At 39.9% G+C, this 24719-nt stretch overlaps 2 protein-coding genes across 2 annotated transcripts in view; one reads left to right on the forward strand and one right to left on the reverse strand.

The window, feature by feature from the left end:
- The window catches only part of LOC107673428 (bone morphogenetic protein 7-like), a 63485-nt gene extending 48245 nt beyond the window's left edge, over window positions 1-15240 (reverse strand). Inside the window, exon 1 of the mRNA XM_016467024.1 lies at window positions 14558-15240. Coding sequence (XP_016322510.1) covers window positions 14558-14957 — 400 coding nt within the window. The 5' untranslated portion in view covers window positions 14958-15240. The remainder of the gene's footprint in view (window positions 1-14557) is intronic.
- Window positions 15241-19931: 4691 nt separating this feature from the next.
- Window positions 19932-24719, forward strand: part of LOC107673436 (meiotic recombination protein SPO11-like) — a 16492-nt gene continuing 11704 nt past the window's right edge. The window contains exon 1 of the mRNA XM_016467036.1: window positions 19932-20076. Within this exon, the coding sequence (XP_016322522.1) occupies window positions 19932-20076 (145 nt within the window). The remainder of the gene's footprint in view (window positions 20077-24719) is intronic.

A 24719-nucleotide genomic window follows, 5' to 3' on the forward strand; every position in this document is an offset into this window, starting at 1 on the left:
ATTTATGTTAAATTATTAAAAATATACTTCAATGTCATTTCTATTGAAACTTCTAATGATGAAGTTGAAATTTAGAGTATTCAAAATATATTAACTATATTAACTTACATTAATGTAATATCAAATAGCACACTAGAGTTTTTTACATGTGCTTTAGTATGTTAGTCAAAGACACATCAAATAAGCGTATTTCTTTAAAGCACAACAAAATATTATTAAAATATAATGATGTTGTCACAAATCCGGTCCATGAACTTCCGTCTGCTAGCCATCAGAGGTCACCCTTTCCATTTTCATTGACTCTCGCACTACACACTGTTGCATAGCACCCCGGACTACATATCCCATCAGATGAGGCAAGTCGAGTCACAACTGATCTTCATGAGGCAAGACTAGTCACAGCTGATCGTCATGAGTCAAGTCTAGTCACAACTGATCGTCATGAGTCAAGTCTAGTCACAGCTGATCGTCATGAGTCAAGGTCAGGTCAAGTTACAGTTCATAATCATGAGTCTAGTCAGGTCACAACAGATCTTCATGAGTCAGGTCTAGTCACAGTTGATCCCTCTGAGTCAAGTCTGGTCACAGTTGATCGTCATGAGTCAAGTTTAGTCACAGCTGATTTTCATGAGTCTAGTCAAGTCACAATTGATCGTCATGAGTCAAGTCAAGTCCCAACTGATCGTCATGAGTCAAGTCATCGCTGATCATCATGAATCAAGTCAAGTCACAGTTTCCATTCCTGAGTCAAGTCAAGTCTCCGCTGATCTGCCAGAGCCTCGACACGTCTCAGCTGATCATCCTGAGTCACGTCACATCACAGCTGATCATCCTGAGTCACGTCACATCACAGCTGATCATCCTGAGTCACGTCACATCACAGCTGATCATCCTGAGTCACGTCACATCACAGCTGATCATCCTGAGTCACGTCACATCACAGCTGATCATCCTGAGTCACGTCACATCACAGCTGATCATCCTGAGTCACGTCACATCACAGCTGATCATCCTGAGTCACGTCACATCACAGCTGATCATCCTGAGTCACGTCACATCACAGCTGATCATCCTGAGTCACGTCATGCTGCAGAACCTCCTGAGGTGGCGGTGCTCGCCTCAGCTCCTTGCACGGTGGTGGCACCCAGTAACACACATTCAGGCTGTCTTGTCACGGTCGAAGGAACCATTACTGAACTCTCCCCGTATCCCAATGGTCCTACTGTAGAACCTCCAGAGGTGGCGGCATCCGCTGCAGAACCTCCAGAGGTGTCAGTAGAATCCACTTGTGAACTCTCTTCCTGTTCTGTTCCGGCCAAGGAGGCCGTCTGTAAACTCTCTGCCCGTCCTGTCACGGCTATGGAGGCCGTTTGTGAACTCTCTGCCTGTCCTGTCACGGCTAAGGAGGCCGTCGGTAAACTCTCTGCCTGTTCTGTTCCGGCCAAGGAGGTCGTCAGGGAACTCGTTGTCTGTCCTGTCACGGCTATAAAGGCCGTTTGCGAACTCCCTGCTCATCCTGTCACAGCTATAGAGGCCCGGCCATAGAGACCGTTTGCGAACCCCCTGCTCATCCTGTCACTGCTATGGAGGCCGTCGGGGAATCCTCACCCTGTCCTGTCACTGCTATGGAGGCCGTTAGTGAATTCTTTGCTTGCTTTGTTTCGGCCAAGGAGGTCGTTTGTGAACTTTTGCCCTGTCCCGACCCAGCCAAGGAGGCTGCCTCTGAACACTCAGCCTTGTCTATCAACCCCAATGTTCTGTCTGTGTTGTCTGTCTCTGCTCTCTCGTTGTTACAGTCTCCGCCATGGTCTCCTGGTCGGGGTGGTTCACCGGGGGGGGTTCCGGTTCCCTCTGCTCCGCCGTGGTGGTCTTCTGCTCCGTCGTGGTGATTCTGTCTGCCGATCGTTGACCTACGCTAGCCCTAGGACTATTCTTGTGTTTTGCCCGCCATATACCTGTTTGCCATTGTTCGACCCTGCCTGTTATGACCACGTCTCTTAAATAAAAGCTTGCAGATGGATCCACACGTCTCACGTCTCGTCAGCCCCGTTACAGATGTACTATGATTTATAATGATAATGATGTACTTTTAAACTTTTAAAACGTTTAATTTGACATTATTGCAAAGTGCACCTTTTAAAATACCGTTTAGATACAAGCCCAGATTTTAGTTCAACTGAAAATGAAAGTTCGGTCATCTTTTAGTCACACTCATGATGTCCCAAACCTGCATGACTTTATATCTTCTGTGGGACACAAAAGGAAACCTTTAGCAGAATGATCTGTTGAGCTCCAAAAAGGACAAAAAGCACCACAAAAGAAGCGCAAACAAATCATTTGATGGAGAGACAGATTTGAAGTAAATTTCAGACGTCTCCTCTCAGAAATCTGTGTTGCTTTAGAAATCTTGAACCTTTCGAAGCTCAACAGTATGAATCAACTTTCGTTTTCACTCTGTGGAAAAGAGCAGCTCGGACGTTCTGCAGAACATCTCCATTTGTGCACCATTCAGGAAGGTCAAATGGGTTTAAAATGACATGAAGATGAGAAAATGATGACAGTTGCAAACAAGTGATACGTCAAAACAGGTGTTAAATTCGTTTAAATTAGTTCATTTAAAAACAACTGTCATTCAAGTGAGACTCAAACTTGCGACATCTCTCTATGCCACATCAGCTCATGATCACCTTAGGACTAAGACCTCCATTGGACTGAAGTCCTAGAATCCCTCCTGAATGGAGCGTCATTTACTTTCCATGACAGAGCTTGTTAATAGTCCAGGACGAATGATAAATACAAGTTTATTAACAGCAAAACAAAGACATGATGTGTTCACTTGTCAATGTGCATTGAGTCAGACGCCTTTTAATGACAGCAAATTGCTAATCCTAACAAATTTACCTATTATGTCATGCTTCCCCAACAAAGCTTCTTATTACCTAGCCGCTATAAAACATTACTGACTGCCAGCCATGAGCCTGAGTGTCCACAGAGATCTACGTGTGTGTGTGTGTGTGTGTGTGTGTGTGTGTGTGTGTAAAAGCAATGTCCAGAAGGATTACCCATTGTTGTAGTGAGAGACTCAAGAGAGTTTGTGCGCTAACAAGAGGCTCACTGATATATATATATCACACACACAAACACAGACATGTGTCTGCTTTCAGCAAACCTCAGGGGACAGCTCTTGTAGACTCACAACAAAAGGTTAAAGCAGTTGAAGGTTAAAACAGTTTGACTGTCATGTAGTAGAACGTCCAGGATTCTAATTTATTCAAAAAATACATGAAATTCATTCATACAATTGAATACACCTCTATGAATGTCTAAATTTCAATTCATTTTTATATATATTTTAGGGCATAAAGCTAAAAAAAAAAGTTAGTATAATAGTATAAAATAATACAACTGTCCTAAAATCATAATGTAAAAAAAATAAAAAATAAAATATTATGTAGTTAGAGCTACATTAAAGTGATTATTACGTTTTGAATATGGATATTTTTCTTACAAAAACGCATCGATTTGCTACAGGAGGCCTTTGTTCACCCCCCAGAGCAAGGCGAGACACTTTTTTTATGGATGGGCGCTTTTTATTTCACTTCTTTTGGACTGATGCATGCAACACCCGCTGAGTGGCTTTAAACAGCTTGAAAGATCAAAGACCATTTTTTATATAACTCCGACTGGATTCGTCTGAAAGAAGAAAGTCATATACACCTAGGATGACTTGAGGGTGAGTAATTTATGGGCTAATTTTCATTTTTGGGTGAGCTAACCCTTTAATACTGTTATTTTCTTGTTTATTACTGTGAAGCTGTAATCTGCATCATATAAATCACTATATAAATAAATGTGACTTGACTTGACTATTTCTTAATCACCATTGTCCGTTTCCTCTAAACATCTGCTAAGTATTAATGGTAAAGCACGCAAGTTCATTCACCTTTATTCACCATGATCGGATGTGTGGCTCATGTTGCCAGGAGCGGTGTTTGATTTTTATGAATCCTCCAGAGACTGTGATGTAAATGTGACCTATTACAAGAACAGGAATCAATTAGAGGCTTGATAACTGAGAAGCCCTCACATCAGTGTGGTATTAAGTCTCTCTTCCTCCCTCCCTCTCATCTATCTATCTCTCAGAGATTCCACTAGCCAGAGGATCGCATGAGAGCGAGCTGTGACTAACGCTCTCAATAGCGCATTAGCGAGGCTGAGAGACGGAAAACAGACCCATAAAAAAATTGATGGGGTAATGACGTCTCTTTCTCGTGGCAGGTAGCAGACAGGTCATTTCCTCAGCCGACGGGACTCTCAGCACAGGGTCGGCTGACGTGTGGAAAGTGTTGGGGTGCGGTTGAGCTAACGGCGGGGGTCAGGTCAGGTCAAACTCATTTCACCCCTCTTCATCTTACTCTCAGACTGCTGGAAGTCTGAGCGCTCACAGAGAGAGGCAGTCTAACTCGTAATAAATGAGATCCTGTTAGATCATCAGGACTAATTTCTGCTGGAAGTCTGGTTTTGACCGGACTGTTAAAATGCACCTGGATTTTGAGACACTGCAGGTCGAAGCAAAATTCTAGGTCTGTCCCAATACCTAGATAGACACCCATTGAAGGCGTTTCAAAAGGTAGACAACATAACTGTGATGACTTATAAGATTCTTAACTTTAAGCATGAATTCATTAATTAACATTAATTGTGTCTTTACCAAACATACGTAGTTTATTTGACAGAGAAAAGGTATTGTTGAAAATAGTATAATATAATTGAAAATTTACTATTTTAGCTAGTATTTGTTCATGCATGTATGTTTCGAGAGATGACAATAATCATTTTTTGGTGAACTTCTTAATGTGATTGTAGATGAAAATTCTAGCACACTTTTCCAAAGAAATCTTCTGATGCATTGAAAAAAACATTTATTTATTTATTTATTTATTTATTCATTCATTCATTCATTCATTCATTTATTTGGATACATCTTGATTTTATTTGTATTTTTAGCATTTTAATTTAGATTATAGTTTGATTATTTTAATTTATTAATAATAATCATTATTATTATTATTCATTTAAATATCATTCATTCATTGGATACATCTTGATTTTATTTGTATTTTTAGCATTTTAATTTAGATTATAGTTTGATTATTTTAATTTATTAATAATAATCATTATTATTATTATTCATTTAAATATTAATTTAGTCATCCTACATCCTTAGGCGATCTGAACTGTGCCCAAGCATGTTTGAGCCCCAAAGTGTGGCTCGTTTGTCTAGTGCAGGGGTAGGCAAGTTCGGTCCTAGAGAGCCGCAGTCCTGCAGAGTTCAGCTCTAACCCTGAAAACAAAACTCACCTGCCTATAGCCTTAGTAATCCTGAAGACATTGATTAGCTTGTTCATCTCTCACTCTCTCTCTCTCGCTCTCTCTCGCACTCACACAGAGATATGATTGCCACTGGCTGTGAAGACAAGAATGTTCGAGTCTATTACTTGGCCACCAGTTCAGACCAGCCACTAAAAGTCTTTACAGGTCACACGGCCAAAGTATTCCATGTGCGTTGGTCACCTCTCAGAGAGGGCATACTGTGCAGCGGCTCAGATGATGGGTAATAGTTCAATTAAATCTTCATTTGCACTCTAATATAGGCTACACTACACACTGGGTCAGTAAATTTTTTTAAAAGAAATTAGTACTTTTATTCAGCAAGGGCATATCAAATTGATCAAAAGTGACAGTAAACACTTTTACATTATTACAAAAAATAATTTATTCTTTTGACATTTTCCACAAAAATATTAAGCACAACCATTTTCAACTTTGAGTATAATAGGAAATGTTTTTTTGAGCAGCAAATCATCCTGTTAGTTACAATGATTTCTGAAGGATCATGTAACAGTGACGACTGGAGTCTTTGATATCACATGAATAAATTACATAAAAAAATATTAAAAATAGAAAACAATTCGTATAATTAACTAAAATATTATAAAAAATTGTAAAAAAAAAAAAAAAGCCTCCGAAAAACTGCCAAGAACTCCCACAACAGATGTCTGTACCTACACATTTTGAAAAATGAATTTGCCAAGTCTCTGAAACCTCCTCCTATAAAACTACACTACCAGTCAAGTTTTTGAACAGTAAGATTGTTAAAGTTTTTTTACTTGTTTAATTCTCTCTCACCAAGCCTGCATTTATTTGATCCAAAGTGCAGCAAAAACAGTGCAATTTTTAAATATTTTTACTATTTAAAATAACTTATCTATTCGAACATATTTTAAAATGTAATTTATTCCTTTGATTTCAAAGCTAAATTTTTAACATCATTACTCCAGTCCAGGGGTAGGAAAGTTCGGTCCTAGAGAGCCGCAGTCCTGCAGAGTTCAGCTCTAACCCTGAAAACAAAACTCACCTGCCTATAGCCTTAGTAATCCTGAAGACATTGATTAGCTTGTTCAGGTGTGTTTGATTAGGGTTGGAGCTGAACTCTGCAGGACTGCGGCTCTCTAGGACCGAACTTGCCTACCCCTGGTCTAGTGTGTTCACTGAACCATGACCTGGCCTGCTTGAAGAGGTGGGCTCGGAACAGCTACTACTTTTGTTTGCGCTACTGTCATTACGACAAGCTTCTTCTGTTACACTTTTCAATTAATTTGAGTATATTCAGGTTTATAACAGACATGGTTATAACTAATTAACAGTAATTGTAGTGTGCGAGTAAATTATTCTGTTATTTTGTGTTGACGTTTGTGTAGTGAATACAAAAATCGGCTGCTTGAAAACATGTACAAAAACAAGTATTGTTTAACTTTCTTTTCTGTGAAAGTTGCTTAGACTTTGTAATCAGTCATTTATGAAGATCCATTTGAGTTAAGATTGCTTAGATAGGCATTAGAAAGCAAGTCAGGTTTTGGAACAGAACTTCACATTCTCTGTGTTGCTATGTTATAAAGTCCTGGTGGTCCAGTGACCCTGTATGAAAAGAAAGTGTTTTCTGCTCTTGTTTACATCCACATACTTGAAGAGAAGAATATGGGCCATCACAACATAGGAAGAAACAAAATATTACAGAAATGACTACACAGCAGGTCCCTCTTCCACTCAGTCCTGTTTTTCAATCAGAAGCCCCTCGCTTCTTTTAGCTCTCCCACCAGTTTTCTGCACATCTTTGGCTCCAATGCCTCATTCTTGTGGCTTTTTACTGCTTGGCTTCCACTAGGTGAATATAGAGGCTGAATCCTCAGAGAATTTTGTAGTGGCCAGAATTATAGTTCTCTCTTTGGAGATGACTGCCTGTATGTGTCCTGACACGCTAGGATGGGGACATCTCACCTAAAAATGTAACTGACTTTAAAGGAATGAACTACTAAGTGGTCTGACAGACTTAGGTAAAGCCCTTGATATCTGCCCTGCTTTTCATCAACAACTAAACCCCTGTGAAAAAAAGATGTGTTCTTAATGGTAATGCATGTGCACTTGTAGTGTATGTCAAATCTTAAAAGTATATTTCTAAAATCCACACTTGCAGATAATGTAATATTACTGAAATAAAAGGCCACTTATTGTACTTAACTAGAGTTCACTTTCATGACTGTTTCTTAACACACATGAGTACACTTTTAAAAAGTGCACTTCGTAATAATGTCAAATTAAAAGTTGCACTTTAATGTTCCATTTAAATCATTGTTCTAATAATGTTTTATTGCACTTTAAAGTACACTTATTTTGATGTCACATTAGACCACAGAAATTCCAAAATGACATTTCCCTTACATTCAACTTCCAAAAGTGCATTCATCTTTGCCATGTTACATTCATTTAGTTGACTAGTGCTATACGCTGTATTAACAAAAACATTAATGGCATAAATAAAAACACTTACACTGACAAGCTACGCAGTATTGCGTTCATAATCGAATGCGACTCATCTGCGATTATGAACGCGATATTGCAGTGATCTACAGCTCTGTGTATTAAATGCCACTCCATCTGAAAGCACGTGATGGAGATTTACTATTAATCACAGAACCGGCTTTACTGACTATATGCGCATGACAATCACATGCGATTTATCGTGCAGCCCTAAGTTTGTTTGTTGATCACAAAGTACAAAATAGATGAGGAAAACTAGGATGCCGTGTGTATTCCAAGCGCCGCCATTACTGTCTAGAGTGCGTGGAATGGTGCGCTGTGATTGGTTGAGCAGATATATCGCATTCTGCAGAGAAGGGAGACTGGCGTTTGTAGTGGTTTGGAAAGAAAGGGAGAAAACATGAGAGAATAACTCTGCGGATATTACATTTTACGTCAAATTAAAAGTTGACTTTTCAATACCGACCAGATACAATACTGATTTTGGCGGAAACTCACATTTTTTTTTAATGCCGTTTATCGCGTTTTGGAACCAAACTCTTCAAATATACACCTGACGGCAGCCATTGACTTCCATAGTATTTTTTTTCATACTATGGAAGTCAATGGCTACCGTCAACTGTTTGGTTACCAACATTCTTCAAAATATCTTCTTTTGTGATCAACACAAGAGAGAAACTCATACAGGTTTGGAACAACTTGAAGGTGAGTAAATGATGACAGAATTTTAGATTTTGGGTGAACTATCCCTTTAAGTGGATAGTAAAAAGCACCCTTAAGTTAATGGCATTCAATATAAATTTAATCTATAATATATTTTGATTTAATTGCAATTAACATGCAATTACATGTCTGAAAACTTTTTGTACCTTAAGGTACTCGATAGTCACCATTCACTTTAATTATATGGAAAAGAGCAGCGTGAACATTCAGCTAGGAATCTACACTGTTGAAGTGTTCCTCCTTCATGTGGTTTTATTTGAGTAGTATCTTGCTGAGCATCTTGCAGAGAGTCGGCATTTCACACACTGAAAAGCATGTTCTCGATCCCTGGAGCATTCACACACCCTCCGCAGTGTTGTCTTGTGTTGCATGCTGCGTGTTGCATTTACATTTTACATACATGCCGTAAGCCATTTACACAGCTGGGCTTTTTACTAAGGTGACACAGAGACAAAATGTCCCAGTGCCCCAGGGTCCAAAGAAATCAGAGACCCACCCACTTACTCTACACACAGGCACACTAACATCTCTGTTATCATTAAACCTAACAAAACGAGATCTTTTATTGGGCAATCGAATGACACAACTAAAACTGGGAGATACACTCAATATTAAAATGAATTACATAAAAATAGACATTGAATATCATCAAAAGACAAAACTATATCCTAAACATTACTCAAGTCACATGCATGTAGCTCAGAAACAGCTGGCTCTATAAAACTCTAAACTCAAGTACAAAGCCGTTTCCTCCAGTGCTACAAACAGTCACACCTGCGCTGGAATTGAAACACACTTCATTTGACAGACGAAAAGATTCATTCTCTCAGAGCAGCGAGACACCCACATGTCTGTCGTAAATTGTGCCCCAGCCTTATGAACATTTGTAGGAATAAAGAGGGTCCGGCCATGCCAAACAAAGCTTCTTTAGAGCCTGTCGTTCAGCAGACCTCCCCACCGTGCTTTAGAAGAGTATCTGTGAAATCAGATCCACAAGTGTTGTCATAATATTTTAGAAGCAGCGAATGCCACCCAGCTTCATTCAGAAGGAAAGAGTACAAGTGATCGAGACGGAGGGTGAAAGAAGTACAATTTATTTTCGCCATATATGAGAAACACTTTGGTCGCTTCATCTGAAAATGGTGTATTTCAACTGGAAAACTTCAGTTTGCATTTGCAAGTAAGAAGATAAGTCGAAAAGGAGCAGTTAAAATGAGTAAATCTGTTTTAAAATGTCCATTAAGTTACATTTGCACTGTATGAATCTATTTCTCCAAAAACATTGATTGCAATTGACTCTTCGCAAAGACGATTTGCGCTCTTCCTCCTTAGTTACTGTTGCTACGTCCGACAAGCCATGGCACTCTCACGCCACACATCATGTTCTCACGCAGTGAAAAATACATCACGGAGCAAAAAGGACTCTGACAATGGCATCAGACAAGACAGAGCAGGTTCCTTCTGATATGAAACAAAGTCTCAGCTTTCAAATTTTGTCTTTTTTTTTTTTTTACGAAATTCAAAAATAAATCCAGTTTTGTGGCTCTTTAATGTGTCGTGACAGATTGCTGTAGCGGCACGAGAACCGATCATCTCTTCCTCTTTACTAGTTATAGCACAAAATAAACATGAATGAACATCAGAAGGTATCTTGTTTCAACCGCGGAAAGACGCCCTGTCAATCAAACTCCCAGTGAAGGGTGAATTTACCAAAAATCGGCACTATAAAAACTACTAAAGATTTATACAAAAACACAAAAACTTTATTGCAGCTTCTCAGAGACTAAAAATATAAAATATGTGAGAAATGTAATAATTCCCTTCTATTTTTCTTGCTATTTCTATTGTGTTAGGGGTCAATTTGACCCACATACTGTATTTTTTGTTCAAAAATCTGCTTCTTTTTTTTCATGACTGCTTATCGGTGCAAATAACTACAAGTATAGCATCTTACATTATTTGTACTTATTTGTATAGTATTTATTACTATTTGTACTTCATCTGCCTTTTTTTCCTGTTTCTCAAACCCTTGTGAGGGCAAAATGGGTTTCTCACATTTTTTTTAGTGCTGCAAACTAAATAATCAAAAACATCCTTTGAGAGATTTTTTGACTTTGAAACTCAACTAGATAAAGAAAAAGTGAACTTTTCTTGGATGATTCAAAAGAATAGTCTCATTTTCGAGTAAACTTTGAGACTTACATTTCATAATTTATTTCATATTTTAGCCTTTAACAAGCAACAATGAAGGTTTTCTGGTTCTTATACCTGACTTTTTAGCATTTTTCCAAAGTGTTGCTTTTTGCATGGAAACCAATGGAGGTCAAAAGTTGTATTACTTTTTTGTACAGCCTTTCCAAAAGATATTTATGCGTCGAAACTTTGCTTGCACATTCATGACCCTAAATGAGAAATATTCACAAACTTTCAAGAAAAAAATTTATAGTTTGACAAGTATTTCGAGCAGTTTGAAAATCGGGTGTGGGTCAAATTGACCCCAACACAACAGGAGGGTTAAATATCTGTTGTAAATATCTCTAACCAATTTGAATTTGTTCTAGATCATACAAAATGCAGCCAGTCACTAACTGGCTTGTAAGGAAGCAAAGACACAGACACTGACACTTCCATTGCTTCTGAAAAAAAAAACGCTTGCCTTTTCTCAAAATGCCACAGGTGAATCAGTGTATTTTTTCAAAAGATTCAATAAGACTGATCGAATCACGAGATTCGGGTATTGAACTCACAAAGCAGATTTTCTGTCACAGTGAACATGCTGTGACCGTATAATGAAGACATGCATTTGTTTTTGCAAAGCCACGATGCAGATAATCAAATACTAGGGCAAATGAGCAAGATGCAATCAATCAAGATGTGCTGTGTTTCTTTTCTTTAAGGAAATGCCTGAAGAAGGCTTTTAAAACTTTGCAAGATGCAACTGAATGCAGGGGCTTTTCTTCACCAAAAGAAGTACAAGTAAACTCTCTAAAAGTAAAAAAACAGCTAAAATAATGCATTCCTTCTTAAAACCATTGGGAACATAATGTGCATTTCATAATTTGAAGGGATTTGGAGAAAATCATATTCCAGTAAACATTAAAATCTCTTTAGATGTTATTGGACCGCATATGGTTTCTGTGTGAACTCTTTTTGTTTTCCTTGTGTTCATTTTGCTTATGTAAAACATCTTTGTTATGATTAACTGTCAGGTTTATGGATCGCAGATTCAGTGAAGAAAGCAAAACCCTCGTATCGTATGGCATCCATGCAGTGTTCTCTGGGCCTAATGCAATATAGCAACTACGTAACCACCATGGTGAAAATAAAGTAAATATATACAGTACACATATCTGCACATTCTTCCTGCAAATTGCCAAAGGGGAAAGTCACTGTTGACACTGTTTAATATAAAAGGTGCGCTGTGGCACTTCAGTTTGGTTGAATAGAGCGGCTGCAGCAGTTTGTTTCATTTAAAGCTGGCGGGAAGGATGAAAGCGGAGCAGAAAGAGAGAGAGGCCCTTGAATCTGCGAGCCTCTGTGGTCAAATCCATCTGTGTCAGTGCTTGTCCAAAATAGACACAATACAGCAGTCCTCTGGATAATTACACATTTCAGAATAAGAAACACTGTCACCTCCCTCCCTGTAGTCACACACTTACTTACACACACACACATTAGCCTTTCTCAGATTAATCATTTCTTTTCATTATACTAAACAAAATATGTTCTTAAGTTTTGATCAGTATTTAAGGGGCCAGTTTACCAAAAAATTTTAATTCTGTCCTCTTTTACTCACCCTCATGTCATTCCAAACCTGATTTTTTTTTTAAATCTCTCTCTCTCTCTCTCTCTTTTAACATTGTATTTGACAAAAACAGCCCAAATATCTTATTTTATGTCCGCATAAGAAAGAAAGTCATACAGGTTTGGAATGTCATAAAGGTTTTATAGCTTCAGAAGAATTCAGATTATCACTTAGCTATCACATCCAACTCATCTTACCAATAAACAGCGATACAAATCACACCCTTAACAACATAATTGCTCTTATCGGACAATAAATCACACTTTGCATGGCAGTGTTGTGCTTGCGTGTAGATGATGACGCTTTAATGAGGAAACTAATAGGCCTGCTGATAAGACAAGTCAGGTTCTTATGAAACATTCAGGCAGGCAAAGTTAGGCGGCGTCAAAGATTACACTTTAGATGGAGGTTAAGGTGGATGACTAAAAACTGCTTGAATGGTGACCTGGGAAGGTTCATACAAGACGTGTTGCCAAAATACCAGAGTTATTACAGTTGTTGTTTTTATAATAAAACAGTGAACCGTAGCTACCACGGTGATGAAGAAAAGGCATTAATCAAACTGATATGTATATATTATGTATCATGGTTTTACAGTAGCAACAATAAATGTTATTGGCAGAAACTATGGTTTCCATAGTTAAGGGTCATTCCATTGTCACTTTTGAATGCAGGAGTATATGTGAGCGGCCCCATAGGCTTTGTCACTGCAGTTAAGCAAACGAGTCATGAGACGTACTTTGCACTTAGCAAAACACTTGTGCCTCTGTCAGCTGATATCATTACTGCGGAGGGAAAAAAACTGAAGATAAAGAGACCGTTGAGCTCCCAGACAGCCAACTCTGAACACCTGAACATTAGCGGAGGACACAGCTGGCACTGAGACAGCAGACGCTTGGGAATGCGACAGTGCTTTATTATCACTCCCCAATGCAAATATAGGTTTGCGTCCCCCAGCATTAGGGGCTTGGAAATCATGCCAAGGTTAAGACTTTGTGCAGATAAGTGGCCTAATAAAATCAAACAAACAATGAAGGAGAGAACTATGCGTGCTATTTGGCCCAGGAACAACTAAAACATCTAAGACTCTCGGGGAGGCGGGAAATCCCCATTCTTTGGCCAGTTATTATTCACTCAGCCCTGTTATTATCTGATTTCTGTGGCAGGTCTTTCCTGTCGATGCCAAAACATGAAGAGACAGAAGATCAATCTGAGTTTTGACTTTTATTTGAACTGACTATCAGATAGAATAGAAATATAATCCTCATAATGATGTTTCACATTCAAGCGCTGCAGTTTCATTAGTTGCTCTTTGCCTTCCAAAACAAACCACATCAGTTTTGCTTTTGGAACCAGACTTTGTGACATTGTCAAGAACATCTAAACAAACACTTAAAATGGTATGCAGTTATGCAGATTTAAATTGTTTCTTGTAAATCTATTCATCAAATTTGACCCCAAAATATGTTTTTCTATAATGTTCTCAATGATAGGATACAATTGGGCTAAAAAGCCCAAGGATGTAATTTTCCATCAGTAGTTATAGTAACCGTAGCATGGTCTCCTTGATTCCTTCATCAAACAGTTTCTACATATAAAAACATTGAGGGCACAAATTGTTATAAGAATGTTCGCTTTTCACTTTTATTAAGCAAACTCATGAAGGGGCCTCAACAAAATAGAATAAAATGCTGTGATTTATGAACAGGCGTTTCACCTCACAGCTGTTTCAATATATTGTAGAAAAGAACACAGCTGGAAGGCTCTGTTGACCAATCAGAAGCAAAGACCAGAACTATCCGTTTTATAAACAAAGAGTTTTGACTGATGAGTTGACCAACCAGAATCAAGTATTCCAGAGCGCCTCGTAACAACGTTCATTAAATGGACATTTTTGTCAAAACTGAGTGCTTCTTTTTCAAATTATGTAACTCCATTAATATTGCATTATTAGTTTATATCATAACACTCATTATGACCAAATAAGTGCATTTGCACTGTAAACAAGAATTTATGGATTTTAGTTTATTTTAACATAGCCTAATATTGGTTTCAATTTAAGCATCATAGGTGGTCGCAGTTTCCCTTGGCAGGGTAAAAAATATGGCATTTGACATCCCAGGACTGTCAGTGCGCGCGTGACCATCTTACCTAGATTAACAAAACTCATGACCATGTCCGCGTCGTTCAGAAAGTTGTTGTCCTGAAGGGTCGCGATCGGCGGTCCCTGAGTGGTGAAAACGGGCTTGTAGGGGTACGAGAAGCCCTCCTCGTCTGCCTCAGTGGACATGGCATTGTACAGATCCAGCATGAACATCGGCGCGGCGTTGTGCTTGCCGTGGAGGTGCGGCCGCGGCCGGTGCGGTAACCCGAGGATTGACAGGATCTCCCGCTGCATCTCCCGGCGCTCCTGGCTCTTCAAGCGCCGGTGGATGAAACTAGAGTGGACCTCGTTGTCCAGAGTAAAGTTTGTAAAGCCCGTGTCTGCCAGGACGCAATATCCCCAAACGAGCAATATAACAAGAGCGCATAAATCCAGCAACGAAACCATGATGAACTTTCGCGCAGAGTTTCACACAAATATAAATGAGCCAATCCAAATAGGTGATGACTGAAACGTTATCGCTGGTATAATTAGTTATTTTGTTCCCACATTTCGCCCTCCCTTTATTTCTATGAACGCTCTCGGATTCATTAACGCATTTATAACCTGTTGCGTTTGTTTTAACCCAATCCTTTGCGTTTCTAGAGCGCTCAACCTGTAGACGCACTGAGATTCCGAGAACAGATGGCAAACTTGAGGAGGAAGGAGGAGCGAAGCGGAGCTGCATAAACTCCGCTAACAAAGCGGAGAGTAGGAGGTATAAGAGGCCGTCGGGTTATCTCCGCAGATGCTTGTCACTGACTGAACTGAAACGATGGGTGGAGGCTGCTTACGCGCTTCATGGATGCCCGTTTTCAGAAATGCACCTGCGGCGACAACATTGCCCCGACGCGCGTCTCGCTGTGTAAAGATCTTGCAACATGTCAAGGAGAGTGAATTATACTGCTGTTTTTAGCTGTAGTGCTGGAGATCTTACCTGAGGGTAGAGATTACAATCAGAACATCTCAAAAGCAAGGAGAGGACATTAGTTACACGCTGGCTGTAAATTATGGGAGGCTTGTCTGTTTCAGACGTGTCAAGTAGCCTACAACCGTCTGAATAGAAGTAATAAGCCGATAAAATCAAAATAAAATGGTATTGTTCACTGCTTCGACCAAGAACGTTATAGAAATACAGTTATCATTAATCACTTCCTTGTTGATTTGCACAGCTCAATATATCGCAAAAGCTTTTAAAACTAGTTTAAACCGAGCATGGCGCTACGTAAAGGTTATGGGTTCGATTCCCAAGCTGATAAACCCGTTTTGAATGCAGTGTAAATCGCTTTAGATTAAAACATCTGCCAAATGTGTAAATATAAAACGTTTTAAAGATCAACCTCAACAGAAATACCTTTAAAAAGTTGACTACGGTGAAGGCTACTGAATAATTTGCATAGCCTACTCCTTACACATGCTGCATGTACACACATGCCTTTAAAGCTTGATCCGGATGGGAACACCTTATTCATATTGTAAAACAAACTGGACTGGTGGAGATTTTCATTTAAATGGTTCATTGATGACGCTACGGCAAAATTGATTCTTTTAACTGTTAAGTTTAACTTTTGCTTCAAATATTGCAAAATTTGCTTTGTGACTTTAAAGCTGGCATGGATTGAAAACTCGCCTTGTCATAATATCATGGCTGGACTTTTCCAGTGAAAATGATTTAATTTTCTCTGGTGACGTGTACTGGACATCTCCAATCTTTTAGTCTGTTTAAACTCTGCCCCTGCAAGTTCTCACTTATCTGCCTCTACTTTTGAGTGCAATTCCAGTGTTGCCAAATACCTTCAATGAAAAGAAGCTAAAGCCTGCTTGAAAATTTTAAGCTTTAAGCTTGTTGTGCTTAATAAAAACAAACATGAAATTAAGAAATATTACATAGGTTGGTTTTAAATGGGTTCAAATCTTCAACCAATTAACTCATAATGTAAATGTAAATTTCACCAATAGCCTTTTTCTCGGGGGGAAATTTAAGACGCGGAAGGTTAAGCAAAAGTCTCCATTTAATCTCATTGCGAAGAAACAATGAAGGTACAGAGAACGCCATTGTGATTTATATAAATGCTCATAACGACCGAAACAGCCAGATGTAGGGACTCAGATGGCGGACAGCTGTTGTGTGAGGCCAATCCCACCTGCCCCTTACAGCTCAGCACCTCTTAAACACTCAGTTTAATGCAACGCTTCTGAAGCTCACCTGAACTGTTTATTCTGTCACCCCGACACATTAACCTCCAGACGCTCTGTACAGTTAAGAGTCATGTGTAAAAGGACCCAGTTGCAGAGACATTGCAACAGCTTTGCCTTGAGCACAGGTGTCAGGTACACTCATTAAAGTGGCTTCAGCACCAGGGGAACAGGGCAGTCCCAGATGTGAACAGCAGCTGCTTTGATTTAGGTTTTGGGAAGATGGATGGAGAGGAAGTCGCTCTTTGCTTTACGCCCCTTGTTGTGTTCATTTCTCATTTAGGAATACTTTCAGTCCTTTGATTTGCAGTGAAAATAAATGTGGTTAATCCATCCGCATTGCACTGAATATCTATTTATGCCTCGATCAGTGTTAAATGCCTATTAGTAGCAGCCTGAACCATGTAAACAGCGCTTTCCAGTTCCATCAGATAGAATCAGTGAATGGCTGCAGGTGTTTATATTGAGTCTGATTGAAGGCTTAAAAGAGAAAGACATGGTTTCAGTTAAAACTGTCCTCCATCCCTGTATGTGGGAGCCAGGGCCCCCCGGTCCGTCTCTTGGCCCAACAGAGAGCTGTCATTCTGGGGAAGGACAATAGGAACAGACCCCCCTTTGTTCCAGCTCCGGTGGCCCTTGTGACCGGTACAGTAAACAGCGGGCACAGGCTGATTTGCCAGCCTGGATATCCACACTGAGGAGCTTTTGACTGGGGGAAGTTAAGCAGAACAGCACCCTGAGATCTCCCAATGACTCTCTCTTTCAAGCACAATCTCTCTCTCAGCCTCACTCACCCTCTTGAAAACAAACTTTTATTACCAGGGAATGTACACAAAAGCCAGGCATTTACGCAAAGGAGATTAGGAAAAAATAAAAACAATGCATGGGTGTTTATGCGTATGCTTAAAAGGGCAACATCAGGGGTTGGACAAAATTATGTGAGCACCTGTTATTCTAGTGGTTAGTATAATTTGTGTAAGCTTCAGTGAACAAACAAACATTGCGATTATCTTTTACTTAACCTTCGTTGTCTGCATTCTCTAGTTTGTAAATCAGTGTAGTATACGTTGTGTTCAGCAGTGTTTAGCACAAGCCATGAGTGAAATGGGTGATTTGTCAGACTTCCAAAAAGAGCAAATCATGGAAGCCTGTTAGGAAGCAGTGTCTGTAACCTCAACAAACCATTTTTTTGGTATCTTTATGATTATGGGACACAAAGCATGGCAAGACTTAATGAAGTGGCAGTAAAACCAAAAGTGAATGATAGGAGCCGTTGAGCTCTTAGAAGGATTGTGTCCAAATAACACAGAACTACTGCAGCAGTGTGACAGCAAACCTCAATATTCACCTTAACGACCTACAAAAACCAACCATAGAGAACTTCACAAAGCCACAAATGAAAGAGCTGCAACTGCTAAAACTGTGAAAAAGATGGTGTCATGATCATAAACCACTGTAGGTCGTTTTGGAGAGAAGAGTGAGAAGCAGATTCCCTTCCTTCAACATCTATAAAACAACAGGCAGATGTTTTGATGGACAATATTCAACTGGAGACTGTTCAGTTGTATGAATCTATTCTAAGAAGGTTGGAAGCTTTATTAAAGGCAAATGTTGGTAAAAAACCTTAACAAAGAAATATTGTCTATTTGCCAGGTGTTCACATTATTTTGTACAACCCCTGTATATGACTTTCTTTCTTCAGATGAACACAAAGAAAGATTTGTAGAAAAATAAACCATCTCTGTGAGTATAGTGCATGTGGATATTAACCCAAAAGTCGTAAACTAAACAAAGGGAATGTGACGGTAAACCCAAAGAATGAATCAGTGTCTTCTGGAGTGAAATATTAATATTTTAATTCACTTCATACGCACGTCCATGAAGCTTGCATGAGAAGTGACATTCCCATGTGTTTCCATGTTACTTCACAACACTCTAATGAACGTGTGTATGAAAGTTGGCCAGAAGCAACCATTTATATTTTACAAAGTGTCAACTTTTGGGTTACTATCCACTTGCATTGTATATACTCAGATTAATTTTTTTTTCTAAAAATCTTCATTTGTGTTCATCTGAAGAAAGAAAGTCATGTAAAACTTGGGCAGCAGTTGAGTAAAAGATGAGAGTTTTCATTTTGGGCTTTACGCTAAAATTTTAATTTGGTCATTATTTACTCGTTCTGACCCTGTACAGTTCCCCTTAAGAACTCGAGCTGCATCGAACGCTTTGGGAACGTCCCCGGCGAGACACCGTATTGAAGCATGTGTGAAATCAGTCCAATAGAGAAGCGAGACTTCACGAGCGGGGTGACGTGAGCAACCAGGAAGCATAAAGGCGCATTCGGCAAGCGCACATGTTAGCTTCTGCTCTTCAGCGAGCGCGTCTGTGTATGTGTGTCTGTGTATGCAAAGCACTATCAGTCAGTCATGAATTACTCTGTTAGAAAGCGAGTCAAAATGCCTAAGTGTAAATCCAAATCTGTGGCGAGCCGACAGCGTTTCAAGTCATGTGTTCCTCCCTGCCCACACTATCTCTCGGGTGGGGATACACTCAATTTGTGCGTCGTCTGGTTGGGAGCGGAGCATGCACGGGCAGCTCTCGAGGGGGCTGCCTGCCTTGACTGCTGGGTCTGATGGCAGCTGCGTCATGGCCTGCTGTACATGAGACCCTTGCAGTGGTGGCTCAGAACCAAGGGGTTTTCCCAGAGGGGGAACCCGCTTCGCACGATCAAGGTCACGCGGCGATGCTTACATGCTTTAGACATGTGGAAGAAACCTTGGTTCCTGTCTCAAGGCCCATCGCTGGGGGCTCCTTGTCGTCTTGTAAAACTAATGACGGACACCTCCCTCACGGGCTGGGGAGTGGTCATGAGTGGCCGCTCCGCCCGAGGTTTGTGGGAAGGCCATCATATCACGTGGCACATCAACTGCCTGGAAATGTTGGCCGTGTTTCGAGCTCTAAAACACTCCCTTCCAGACATCATGTGCTTGTCCGCACAGACAACACATCGGTGGTCTCCTACATCAGCCGGCAGGGGGGTCTGCGCTCATGCCCCCTTTACAGGCTGGCTCACCAGATCCTCCTGTGGACTCAGGGAAAGTTCCTCTCACTACGAGCAGTCTACATCCCTGGGCATCTCAAAAAGGGAGCAGACATCCTGTCGAGACAGGGCCTGAGGCCCGGGTAATGGAGGCTCCACCCAGAGGTGGTGGACCTTCTTTGGAGGGAGTTCAGCCAGGCGGAAGTGGATCTATTCGTGTCGCAGGAAATGACACACTGTCCACTCTGGTTCTCCCTCACACATCCAGCCCCACTTGGGCTGGATGCCATGGTACATACGTGGCTGAGGCTTCGTCTGTACGCTTTTTCCCCGATCGCTCTGCTCCCGGGAGTTCTGGAGAGAGTACGCCTGGATGGGGTCCATCTGCTGCTAGTAGCATGGTTAGTATGCTTCTCAGATCTTGTGTCTCTCCTCAACGGCTCTCCGCTGGAGATTCCGATCAGGAGGGACCTCCTCTCTCAGGCGGGGGGCACCATTCTTCACCCCCGCCCGGAGTTATGGAAGTTGTGGGCGTGGCCCCTGAGAACTGAGATTGTTGAGACCATACTCTAGTACAGAGCTCCCGCCACAAGGAAATTGTTCACCTTGAAGTAGAAGCTTTTCACTTCTTGGTGCAGACAATGACTGCAAGATCCCATCAACTGCTCAGTTGGTAAAAAAAACAGATAATTACATTACTTTAAATGAGTCTCAGTCCAGATGGTGGATCAGCACCTAGAGACAACCTCTACAGCCCTGAATGTCAGCAGAGACCATGTCAACAAATGAGCCCCAGAGACAGATCCCCTGCAAAGACCTCATCAAGACCATCGGGACAAGACCACAGGAACCAGACAAGTCCTCTGCACATGTTTTGCAGCCTGAAATTAAACCACACCATGATGGTTTCATCTGGCCAAAGGAGAACTGGCCCCCCAACTGAGCCTGGTTTCTCCCAAGGTTTTTTTCTCTATTTCTGTCACCGATGGAGTTTTGGTTCCTTGCCACTGTCGCATTTGGCTTGCTTAGTTGGGGATGCTTAATTTCTAGCAATACTGTCGGCTTAGTTGCACAAACACTAGACATATTGGAAGAGAGCTGAACTGGATGATGACATCACTGAAGCAACAATGAACTGACTTTAACTGAAAAATGTACTGTTTTGTTATTGTCCTTTTGCATTATTGACAAACTATTTTCCTGTTTGACACTGTAAAGCTGCTTTGACACAATCAGTATTGTATAAAGCACTATATAAATAAAGGGGAAAAAAACATGTGAATGACACTAGATGAGAAAACTAAAGCGATTGTTGTTACAAAGCATTTTCCTGACTTTGCTGGGTCACTTTGTAACGATCGGCCTTATTGGAAGATGTTACGTTTGTTAAAAAGGGGTCAGATTATACTATGTGAGAGCTTTGAGTGTTTAAAAGATGAGACAGACAACAATGTTAAAAGTGAAAATCAAATATGTATTTACAATATTCACAAGAGACTTAAACCAACACAAAACTAGAATAACTTAGGCTGTTAAAAGTACAGAGTCTTTCAGTTTCATACCATTACAACAGTCCTTAAGAAATCCAGTGTGTTGCTAGTCCCAAAGTGAATGTCCCCAAAAGTGTCCACCGGTGTATATACAAGAGTCCACTGTAGTGTTAATCCAAAGTGATGGAAAGGTAAGTCCACAAAGGTAACTCCACTATTCCAGTTTACAGGTGATCACCACTTGGTCGTAATGAGAGCAACGACCATGCTTGTTTGACATGCTGCCTCCTTTATGCTGTCCATTTCCTACTTCCTGTCATGTGATCAGTCACATGACAGGCAGACCCAAACTCATTTAAAGACATACACACATTAAAATGGTTAAGAGGAATAAAATGGCTAAGACAACATGAAAACCTATTAAAACTCAAATATACATAAAATAATAAAAAGTATATTGAGCAGGTTAAAACATGTGTCCTGTGTGACAGTGTCACAACTTAGCCACCCTGATCACATGAAACAAAACTAATGAAGCTTTCCTGATTGTTTACACACTATAGAGGACTGACATTGCATCATGTCTTAAAAGCAAGATAAAAAGGTCACAGTTCTGCTCAGTCTAAACAAGCTCAAACCACACTGCAAACTGTTGAGTGATATAAATTTGAGTAATCAAGTGAAGAAAGTAGGACACATTTTCACAGTCAGTGTGAAACACTGCCACAGAGCCACAACAAAAGATATATATTAATAAATAAAAAAATATCAAATTAAAATTTATATTAAGTTTGCAGAAATTGCAGTCAAATTTACACTGACGTTCAGTGTTGGGGAAAGTTACTTTTAAAAGTAATGCATTACAATATTGCGTTACTCCCTAAAAAAATTAACATATTTAATTATTGCAGGTTTGCGTCATATTCTGAGTTTGCATTTCACTGATTTAATTCATTTTGATTAATACTAAATCTGGTTTTTTTTGTGAGTGGGATGAATTAATGCACATTCACATTTAGTCTAGAACTACAGTAACATCATGTTCACACAGCGCACACAACTCCTCTGCACTTCCGATTTCTCCCAATATGGGGACAGGAGAGCTGTCAGTCAATAAATGGGAAAACAGAGTAACTGGCATTACTTTTTTGAAAAAGTAACTCAGATATTTTCTTGTAAATTAAAAAAGTAATGTGTTACTTTACTAGTTACTTGAAAAAAGTAATCTGATTACGTAACTCGCATTACTTGTAATGAGTTACCCCCAACACTGCTGACGTTCAAAAGTTTGGGGTTGATAAGATTTTTTTGATGATGTCTTACCAAGCTCACCAACACTGCATTTATTTGATCAAAAATACAGTAAAAGTAGTAATATTGTGAAATATTTTTGCAATTTAAAATAACTGTTTTCTGTTTGAATATGTTAACATGTAATTTTTTCCTGTGATGCAAAGCTGAATTTCATTACTCCAGTCTTCAGTGTCACATGATCCTCCAGAAAACATTCTAATATGCTTATTTGTTGCTCAAGAAACATTTATTATTGACAATGCTGAAAAGAGTTGTGCTGATTAATATTTTGGTCGAAACTGTGATACTTTTTTTCAGGATTTTTGATGAATAGAAAGTTTAAAAGAACATTTACCCTATATGAAATCTTTTGTAACATTATAAATGTCTTTACGGTCACTTATTTTATCCTCGCTGAATAAAGTATTCATTTCTTTCAAAAAGGATTTTTTTTTTCTAAATCCATCCCACTGTCTCTTGAATCTGTCTGCCTAAGTCATAATCATTTTAGCTCCTGCAGGTTGGAGCATGACGCTGAAATCAAAAGATGTGCTAATTCCAGTCTGAAAAACTGATACGAACGCTTGTGTTCACACTCTCCCACACGAACTCTTCAACCTTCTGAAGCTTCTCTTCTTTTTTTCCCCTTTTACTCTCTCTGTTTGACTCTGGCACCAAGAGTTGGAGACATGGGTCAGAGTAATATTTATTTCGCATGTTGTCTGGTTCAAGGCAGGGGGTGGCCTTTTGAAGGCAGCGGGATGGGAAACAGCGGGGCGGCCCAGTGAGGGATACAGTAAAACTCTTTCAGGGTAAACTAACCCTCAAATGAAGCAGTGAAGATTTGGGGAGGGTCAAGCAGGGCAAAGCACGTTCCTCCACCTTTTAAGTCCTGGCTAGATTTTCGGGACACCCTGGAGGTGAGCACCCAGCATCACGGCAGGCTTTTAAAACACTGGCGGTCAGGTGGGACTGAGCGATAGCAAAGCTAACACCGCGAGAGGCCGCACGAACATATGAGACACAGCTGTGAAAAAGAAAACGGCTTTCAGATCTCTGTCCTTTGGGTTTCTCACATGCAACGACTGGAGCACTACATTTCTGCCGTGTGTTTTACATATTTGTGCAAGATGGCCACTCAGGCAGCTGTTTGAAAGCTTGGAGGGATTCTTGTTTCCGCTCATGTGTTTGTATGTTATTGCATTAGGTCTCTGATCTTTAGTTTCCCATTCTTTTATGCTTTGACAGTTTTACAAAACGATTTGGACTTTGTATACTCGTTCTTGAGTCTGAACCCTGCACTTTTATCTCTTTCTGGCCTACTTTGTTTTGCAGTTCTTTAAACATTGCTGACTTCTTATATGACAAATTGCTTACACAATCATTCCTTATTTTTACGTTGCTTTTAAAAGCATTTGTCAAATTAATAAATTTAAGAGCAATTAATCAATCAGCCAGTTCATTGTCCTTATTATTCCCAAAACACTCAATCAAATGAAAATAAGGGTGTGCTTAGTCCTGTAGTTTGGTTCTAATACATTTAGTCCTAGTTCGCTTAGTCATTTTTAACACTGAACCTAGAGATACCAAACAAACGGCATGTGGACAACCTGACTGGACAGCTTTTGCGAACTTACTGAACATCCAAAACAATGCTGTGTGCAAAGCTAAATGTGCTCATTGTATGTGTTGTACATATAGTGGTATTTTTCCCAGCTGATGACCAACTCATGAAGAGCTTATAAAATTGTAAAGGAGTCAAAACAGCAGCAGGAATTCCTCTATTGCTCACAGAGATCTGCTGTAAGGAGACAGTGGTTCAGATGCCTCTAGTACGGTGGCCGAGAAGTGCAAAGCAAATCACAATTCTGAAAACAAAATAACAAATTACAAACGCAAATGCAAGACTAAAAAACAAAATAACAATTCAGAAAGCACAACAACAATTCAGAAAGCATTATAACAAATAAAAAATACGGAGTGTATATTTAAATTTAGTTAAAAGTGGTTGTAAAACATCAGCTCCAGTGGCGCTGATGGATAAACGCATGCCCTTGGGTTTTTGATGCGATCGACCCCGGTTCGATCCCACCTTTTGCCGAACTTTTTTTCCTCCCTTTTCAAATCTCGTATTAGCAATGGATTCTATTT

Source organism: Sinocyclocheilus anshuiensis, unplaced genomic scaffold, assembly GCF_001515605.1.
Source record: "Sinocyclocheilus anshuiensis isolate Anshui unplaced genomic scaffold, SAMN03320099.WGS_v1.1 scaffold453, whole genome shotgun sequence".
NCBI classification, from domain to species: Eukaryota; Metazoa; Chordata; class Actinopteri; order Cypriniformes; family Cyprinidae; genus Sinocyclocheilus; species Sinocyclocheilus anshuiensis.